Source organism: Tripterygium wilfordii, chromosome 20, assembly GCF_013401445.1.
Source record: "Tripterygium wilfordii isolate XIE 37 chromosome 20, ASM1340144v1, whole genome shotgun sequence".
Lineage (NCBI taxonomy): Eukaryota > Viridiplantae > Streptophyta > Magnoliopsida > Celastrales > Celastraceae > Tripterygium > Tripterygium wilfordii.
The window spans coordinates 6,938,869-6,947,838 of NC_052251.1; the positions used below are offsets into that span (position 1 = coordinate 6,938,869).

An 8,970-nucleotide genomic window follows, 5' to 3' on the forward strand; every position below is an offset into this window, starting at 1 on the left:
ACTTGCTCTCCATGTCTGATCAATTGGAAATGACTGCCTTGATAACTTACTTAGCTAACAAGACTCACAAATATCATCACTAAGACTAATTTCTGTCAAACCTGTAATCAACTCATGATCCTTGGCATCTATTAGAGATTTTGAATTAAAATGGTCATATCTCTTATCTCAAAGCCAAGTATCATCAGTTATGCAACTATAAGCATGCAGCTTTCCTGAATTCCAACTCTATGGGAAGCTATTATCCACCATGTTAACTCTGACTACCTCCAACCCATTTGAATAAAAAATAACACAAAATCTACTTTTAAAGGATAAGGAGTATCCCTTCTTAAGCATCTGTGCTACACTGAGTAAATTTTGCTTCAAGTTAGGAATAAATAGCACATCAAGAATATATTTGATAACCTGCCCTAGTGCTAAGTGCAATTGTACCCTTGCCTTATGGATAAACAACTTCTCCATTTCTCATCGTCACTTTTGTTCTGATTGACTTGTCCAGTGTAGAGAATAAATTCACATCCCTAACCATGTGACTGGTACAACCACTATCTACAAGCCAAACATCACTACTAACAAATTGAGAGGACATCACAACCATAAATAAGTGATCTTCTTTCTAATGTTGTTGTTCCGAAAAATTTGCTTATTGTAGGGGTTGTTCTTGTCTTTACTTTTGCTTTGCATAACAAAACCTCTCAATGTGGCCAAATTTCTTGCAAAATCTGCATTGAATTAAATATTTTTCCTTGTACCAATAGTCCTTCTCAACATGATTAGTCAACTTGCAAATACCACAAGATGTAAATTTTCATGTTTTAGGTGAGTCACTTGAGCTTTCATGTGACTTACCCCATTGCCTCCTTTGTTGAAACATGATTTCTTACCATATTTCTTAAATGAGTTTTGCTTCCCTTTGTGCCTTATTTGGAAGGCACCTTCGATAGCTTCATCTGTCCTCATGGAGGTCCTTTACTCTTGTGCCTGTAACATGCTGCACAATTCAGAGATTGTCAACTTCTTCAAGTCGCAAGACTCCTTTATGGTTGACACTTTAACTTTAAATTTTTCAAGCAAGCTAATCAACATTTTTCCCACCACTTTCTAGTATGAAATTTCTTCATCATACAATCTCATCCTGTTCACTACGCCAATCAGATTGTCTAAATACTCTCTTATAGTTTCATCCTCTACATCTCAAATTCTCTCTTTAGAATCAAGACCTTCACTGCCCTAACTCTCTCACTGCCTTGAAACTCCTCCTTATACTATCTCAAGCTACTTTAACTTATTTTAAATCAACAATCCTTGGGAAAATGGTGTCATCAATAGCTGAATGAATAAATGTTAAGGCTTTAAAATCCTTTTACTTCTGGTCAGCATGATCTTTGATTTGTATAATTGTAGGTTCCTCTGGCAATGAGGATGAATCATATCATTTCTATGAGCTATCAAGAAAGCCTCCATCCTGGCTGCCCAAAAATCATAGTTCTCTCCTTTGAACACCGGAAGAGAAGGCAAAGATGAAGCCAACGTATTTGATAAAATTAAAAAATTATGCTGCTAACAAACTAGAAATTGACAACTTTAACACTATCCATCAAACTAGTGAAAGAAAAAATATTGCACAAAACACAAATTTAGAAATCAGACTTTGGTAGCAAATTAAATAAAGTAAACGGATCAGAAATCTCCATAGATCCTTCAAAGATATTCGCTCTGATACCATTGTAAGAAATTTAAGGTTCACTAACCTACAAATCACCAATATATTTCCACCAATGACACCTTAAATTTTTTGTTGAAATAACCAGCAAATCAACTTCTGTAATACCAACACAGAAAGCAATAGATCATAAAATTTTGAGGAAAGAAATATGATATAAATCTCATAAATTTTGCCTTCCAAGTTTCAAATCGTGTGTATATTTAAGTACTAAGAGTAAGACCAACGACTAGACTATTTAAAGAATCGACTAAAACTAGTTTGTAATAATATTAGAAGATAGTTTTCTAATAGAATTAGAGGACTCTTGACCAATGGCATATTAACCACACAAAAAATATAAAATAACTTGACCACAAATACTTATAAGGATTAGAAAACTAGAATAAACTAAACATGAGAACTCTCAACTTCAACACTTGTGCAAAGACTGAACAACAATCTGTTAATCTCTAGTATGATCAAATGGTATGCCTATAAAATCGAACAACCGGTTACTAAATAGTCGAGAAGTCGGTCTAATTTTGCAAGTCATCACCCAGTCTACCCAAATGTATTTCACTCAAACCCAAATGTCTACAGAGTCACGCATCACAAAATTGAAATGATGAGAACTTTATTTATGTGTAAAGCCAAGTCTTATGTAAAGGAAGAACCACTGTGACAATCTAACAACTGGTCTTTTTGAGAACAGCATTTTGTTTACGCCAAACATGAAAGTTGGAAATCCTTTTAACATTTTTTTTATAATAATCTATTATTGCACACTGTTGTACGTAATCTTCAGGTCACAACGACGATGAACCAAGAACCTATCCACTTTCTGAAGGCGATTGGGGAACTTCTGCGACGTTTCCTGTTGCGACTGAACTAGGTCTTGGAGATGTACTATTAGTGTACTGCTGCACAACCAAAACTGAAGCCAAAGTCGAGAAATCTGGAGATGTCAACAGATTACCTGCCCGCCCCAGTTCAGGACAATCACCGTTTCCAATCAAATTTGCAGCTACAGGTCCCATGGGAGTTCGACCGACAAGAAATAGATTGCAACGGCTGAATTCCTTAACTACTTTAATGGTTTCTGCATCACTTCTCACTGTTCTTTCTTCAAACTTAATTGATTCATCATTTAATGTGTTTTGCTTGAATTCTGCCAAAAATTGATCGTCAGTGAACTTTGCTGATGCGTGAGAGTCATCATGTATATCAAGTCCAACGATTTCCCCTTCCATCTCAGGGCTTGCTTTGAAGCGAACAATGGTGAGAGTAATACCAGGATGCTCTGCCATACGTGCCCCATAAGCAAGGGCTTCACGGTCATCACGGCCTCCGAAGAAAAGGACCACAATGACAGAAGAAACATTGCTTGCAGATATATGGGTGCTTCCGCCAAGATCACGGTCCACCAAAATCCCCACTGAGCATGATGCATTCTCAAGAACCCTCTTATTAACCCAACGAAATTCAGTTCGAGTCGTATCCAATGCTCCATCCAATCTCTGGTGCTTGTGAAATGGGAGGATGATTATAGCTGCTCTTTTACTCTCAGCACTGGCGCAGATGTCCTCATGCATGTCATGCATTGGTGAGATGGCTGTCATTGGGCGAATAGATACATGGCTGAGCTGCCTGAAAGCCTCAAAAGCAACTACAATCTGACTGCTTGTTGACTGCTGTAATTTATTCCAGAAGGGTAAGCCGTTCTTTCGCGCTTTGTGAACCATGAGTATTGCAGATGGCCTTTCTGATAGCTCCAAAAGGTGCAATGCATAGATACACAGTCCTTCTCTCTTCTCAATCCCCCGGGAAGCCTCGATGAGATTGATTATTGTGGGGATATTCCTCATACTATGGAAACAGGCCAAAATACGAAGCTGAGAATCCGGGTTTTTTCTGTCAATTGTCCTGTTTTTGTAATCAGATTTACTTGCCCTTTTAGCTGGCTTATACACCGCCATGACCATAGGTGTTGTGATAAAGGTTGTGAAAATAGCCATCAAAACCATGATAGCAAATGTTTGATCATTCAATACCTGCAGTATCCAATCAGCTTTAGATGATTATGATTGTAAAAAATTGTACAAGTACAAATTAGTAAAAGAGTAAACACCCTAATTGGCAATGGGAAATTACCTTTCTGTCTTTGCCAATGTTCAGAACAATGAGCTCCACCAAGCCTTTAGTATTCATTAGGAAACCAAGAGCTACAGCCTCACGGAAAGGTAACTTGCAGAAGAGGGAGACAACAACGGTGCCAAAAATCTTGCCAAAGCACGCCGTGGATATGACCAAAACCAGAAGGCCCCAAGACTGAGCACCTCGAATTGTGGCCACATTGGTCTTTAAGCCACTTGAGACAAAGTAGAGAGGAAGGAGAAGACCAGATACAAGATCCTCAACTTTTTCAACAAGAGCACCAGCGAACGGCCCTTCTTTTGGGACAAGAACTCCAACAACAAATGCGCCAAAGAGGGCATGAATTCCAATTAAATCAGTAACAAACCCAGCAGCCAAAACGGCAGCTAAAGTAGCACATACATATATTTCATCCACAGGCTCACCCTCGGGGCAACGCTGATTCATCCATTTAAAAATAGGTGGAAAAATAAAAAAGCAACAAATAATGAACCCACTCCCACATAAAAGCACCCATAAAGCAACCAGGGGAGAATTGCCACTTCCAGAGAGGGCTATGGCAAGAGCAAGTAAAATCCATGCAGCCACATCATTCACTGCAGCCGCTGACATTGCCATCCGTCCAACATCAGTAGTTAAAAGCTTCAGTTCAGCCAAAATACGGGCCAATACAGGGAAAGCAGTGATTGAAAGAGCCACCCCCATGAAGACAAGGAAAGGGGGTCCTTCAACACCTTTGGAGATAGTTTCACGAAGGGCAAATGATGTTCCAATTCCTAGGACAAAGGGTAGGCTAATTCCTGCCATGGCAATGGCAAGAGCCTTTTTTCCCGTCCGGCGAAGGGACTTGGTGTCTAACTCTAGACCTACAAGGAACAGGAAGAATAGGAGACCAATATTTGCCAAAGTATCCAAAACTGTAATACTTTTTGGTGGGAAAACTGCATTCAAAAATTTTGTATTCCGCCCCAAAGCTGATGGACCAAGTAATATTCCTCCCTGCAGGAAGACAAGTCCCCTTTTTACTTAGCTAAGTAAACAGAAAACTGAAATTGCCTTTCAAGGAAGATTTTAGATGAACTCTCACAAACAAATTCAAATATGAGCCTCCGCTGCTAATTTTCTGCTATAGGATTTATTACATATGAAATTAGTCAATAAAGGAGACATCAAAAAACGCATATTCATCTCATGAGGATAAACTGGCTCCTAAACATCGGATTCATTTAAGAAATAAGTGATATTGTATGGAAATCAGGGTACACTAGCCTTTGCAAACAATAAAATCCAACATCAGTGGATGTGTAGAAAGTGTGAAGGTAACTTACAACAATCTCTGCAATCACACGAGGTTGTCTCAATGGCCTTAGGAGAACAGCGAGAACCCGTGTGAGCAAAACCACAAGGCATATCTGCAGGATGGCAAGCGGCAGAGCATAATCAAGAGGATCATCACCCTGAAACACTCCATTAGACGTAGCCTTCATGGGCTTAGGGCATGAACTTCCATTACTACCATTCAAGGCAGCCATTTCCCCCACAAACGCGAATAATGTCGTTCTCACTTCGATTCCTGCATTATGTTTGATATTGATTATCAGTCAATATAAAGAATTCTAAGCTTAGATCAGAAAGAGAGGGAAAAACAAAAATGAAAAAATCACCTCTTGCTCAAAGTCACTGCAGTGCACAAGTAATGTTGTTAATCTACAGAGGAAGATAGATCTTTCATAGAGATTTCAGAGTCTAAGATGAAGGAGACACAACTTTATAGAAAAAAAAAAATTTACTTATATCCAAAACTAGTAACTAGTAAACAATCTTAAATGTCCTGTGTGTCAAAATTGTTATGCTTATATAAGGTGACTTTCCTTATAAACAACAACCCTCTGTGGCAATATTTATCTCATCTTTTATCCAAAACTAGCAACTTCCTTATTGACTAGTGACAGCGTACCTAACCAAATTTTCAAATATGGTACTAAATTGAAGGCTCAGATTAAGATTGTAGATAACCTCTAATAGAAACTAGAAAGTCAATTAATGTGGTACCATTTTTATGAATATAAAGATACATGAACTCATTGAATTATAATTATTACAAGATATCTTTATAACATGTACAAATATCTATTCAGTAAAATAGATATAAAGATACGAATATCTATTTAGTATAATCTGGTATAACATAAGGTTTTTACCGAGCTTAGAGGATACATAAAACGAAAGCAAACAATGAATTAATGTAATAATTATGAAAAAACACTGGTGGGTGACGTCCCTTTGAAAAAGATAAATTCATCTAAACAAGCAAAGCCTTTGGCTTGTGTGAGGCACGTTACTTTTTTTTCGAACTACAACCTAAGCAGATGCAAGAACAACCTACACACACTACCCGTGAGTATTACATCACAGGCAAAAAAGTGTGTGGTAGAGAGAACTTATATACTACTTAAGAGGCACGTTACTTTGAGAGGAGAACAAAATGCTGTATCGACAACAAAACAAACACTATTATAATAAAATTTAAGGGAAAAAAAAAAAAGAAATTCGGAAAGTAAGAGAGAACACCACGGATCTCATTGTGACAGTTGTAGTGGAAAATATCTTAAGGGGTATTTTCGTCTTTTCACTGTACCGTTAACTGCTAAAAATCACCACCTAACTGTGTGTAATCAATGTACAGTGTGTCATAGAGGACTCCGTCTGCGAAATCCCCAACACGACACGGACATATTTTGCATGTCAATGCCATTACTCATAAGTACCGAAATTATAGTAATTTCCCAAAACGGGTGTGACATGCGGGTCTGCCAAACGCACCGTAAGTGTTTAGCCAAGCAGTGTATTACGGTATTATCGTACCGTGATGAGTTCAAATTAAAGTTGCAGAAAACTATTTTCATTTTTCCACTCCCGATGCAATGCAGTTCACTGTACTTTTAATGTCAAAACAAGAGTTTTTTTTAAAATTTTACCCTCAATAAATTTTATTATTTCATTTATATTTAAAAAAAAATCATTGATCAACAATTAATTGACATCAATGAAAAATAAGTAACTGTCATATCAACTCACTACAGTTTTAGAAATCATCTCATAGCAAGAGGTGAAAACACTACACAATCTCAAACCGACCCGAAATTTACAACCCCAACCTAAACAAGCAACCATGAAAACGATATTCAATTAAAAAAAGTAGGAATATGAACAAATTGACCGTTTGTGCCTTTATGGTACCTTTGAATTCTCTCGCCTATTTAAATTTTGTACTTTAGACCCTCCACATACAGAGAGAGAAAATGAATCAGAGTGTCTCTAGGTTTCTCTTTCATTTTTCTAGCCGATTCACGGCATCCAAACAGAGCACGATAGAGAGAAATTAAACGAGAGAAATTAAGCGAGAGAAATCACCTGAATGTGGAAAGCAATAAGGGAGAATCTGGTGTGACGATCCTCTCTCAGCTTCTATCAATAACGCCCCATTTTTCTTGTTGTTCGAAGGAGCATGATCGCTTTTAGAAACGAAGATCTTTGAATGTTCAGAGTGAGGAGAAAAAAAAAATAGAGGGAGCCAAGAGTGGTGCAATGTGTGCAAGTTGGAGTAGAATGAGCCTTCCGCATATAGAGGGAGCTTCAAATTAGTGAAATACCAATTATGCCATTCTGTGAGATAAAGAACTAAGGTTGTGTTTGGTATCACCTCCAAAAATTTTGAAAACAAAAAATAAAAAACAAAAACATAAAACATAAAATTGAAACTTGTTTGGTCGAACACTTAAAACTGAAAACAAAAACTAAAAGCATAAAACTGGAAAAAAAAAGAAGTGTGTTTATGGTTTTATTTTCATAATAATGGAATATATTCACACCACCATATTTTTCATAACTGCAGCCTTTGTCGTGTCTATTGCAACGTAATTCACTATTGAAAACATCAGCAGAAAGCAAAAAAGATAAGAATTAAAACAATAACTCAAAGTATATTTGATTATTGTCTTTATATCGCTATGCAATTTGTAATATGAATTCTTAAAGAAAGTGCAATCTATAATCAGTGTAACTAGTTCTGTTTCTAAAACTTTTAAAAACCTTTTTTTCTTGTTTTCAAAAATTTTGAAAACCTGTTTTTGGTTTTCTTAAAAACCAAAACAGAAAATATAAACAAACAATATTTTTTGTTTTTATTTTCTATTTTTTGAAAACTAAAACAAAAAACAAGAAACAAAAGTGATACCAAACAGACCCTAAATTAGTTGATTTTTTCCTTTTTTTCCTATTAGAAGAGAACAAAATTAGGAGAAACAAGTAGAGGGTTTTCTTTTCATGACTCATTTAACAAAATTAATTAAACAATAATAATTAACTTTTAAAATTATGCAGGATTTATAAATAATAATTATTAAATTTTTTAGTAGACTAATAATTAATTAATTATAAAACCAAAGTCAGTTGATGATTCCTATGTTAATTAAAAACTTATTCAATTTTTTTTTAAAATACTATGAAGACTTACGTTTGTGGTTGGAATCGAACTTTAGACACACATATACCTAACCCAATCAATTATCAACCAAGCCAACTCTCATTAGTAACTTATTCAACTTTTGATCAAAGGATTCTAGTAGGTGAATGGCACAAACCCAATAAAGCTATGCTTTTCTTAGTTTTATTTGCCTCGCTTTTGTCTCAAGATATAAAAAGATAAATTTTGGATGTGGGGTATCCCGTGCAGTACAAGCTGTAGTATATTTTGTAGGCTAAATCTTGCAAATACCCCTCGTGGTTTAGACCATTTCTAGATGTATTTCTTGTATTTCAAAAATTTTAATACAATCCCTATGCTTAGGGCAAATGCAATGAGAAACAACTTACTGGGCCAACATTTTTGTTGGCCCGGTCCCACCTCTATTACACAAAAAGTCAAGTCAAACACGTATTCTAATACAGCCACATCAGCAAAACACAAATTTCTATACACTTTTTCTTCCCACACACTTTCTCTTTCCACCCAACCCAACAACATTCTATTCCTTCATATTATCCACAACAAAACTACACCAAAACATCAAATATCAATACATCCACATCAGCAAAACACTTATCCC

The 8,970-nt window shown here is 36.2% G+C and overlaps 1 protein-coding gene across 2 annotated transcripts; it reads right to left on the reverse strand.

Moving 5' to 3' along the window:
- Positions 1-2,325: 2,325 nt before the first annotated feature.
- LOC119987348 (cation/H(+) antiporter 18-like) lies at positions 2,326-7,435 on the reverse strand. 2 transcript variants are annotated; one of them, XM_038832230.1, is made up of 4 exons: positions 7,277-7,435; positions 5,191-5,435; positions 3,860-4,861; positions 2,326-3,759 (listed from the first exon to the last, which is right to left on the reverse strand). In XM_038832230.1, exons 2-4 carry the CDS (start codon positions 5,392-5,394, stop codon positions 2,539-2,541), a joined length of 2,427 nt encoding a protein of 808 aa, XP_038688158.1. In that variant the 5' UTR covers positions 5,395-5,435; positions 7,277-7,435; the 3' UTR covers positions 2,326-2,538. The 2 variants fall into 2 exon arrangements, with proteins under 2 accessions (XP_038688158.1, XP_038688159.1); XM_038832231.1 differs by lacking the exon at positions 7,277-7,435 and adding an exon at positions 5,527-5,583.
- Positions 7,436-8,970: the final 1,535 nt, after the last annotated feature.

Excerpts from the sequence above, each read along its gene's own strand:
- LOC119987348 (XM_038832230.1), bottom strand. The coding sequence starts at position 5,394 with ATGGCTGCCTTGAATGGTAGTAATGGAAGTTCATGCCCTAAGCCCATG. Across the intron at positions 4,862-5,190 it reads GTGTGATTGCAGAGATTGTT|GGAGGAATATTACTTGGTCC; the intron begins GTAAGTTACCTT and ends GTCTTCCTGCAG. Across the intron at positions 3,760-3,859 it reads ACATTGGCAAAGACAGAAAG|GTATTGAATGATCAAACATT; the intron begins GTAATTTCCCAT and ends TGGATACTGCAG.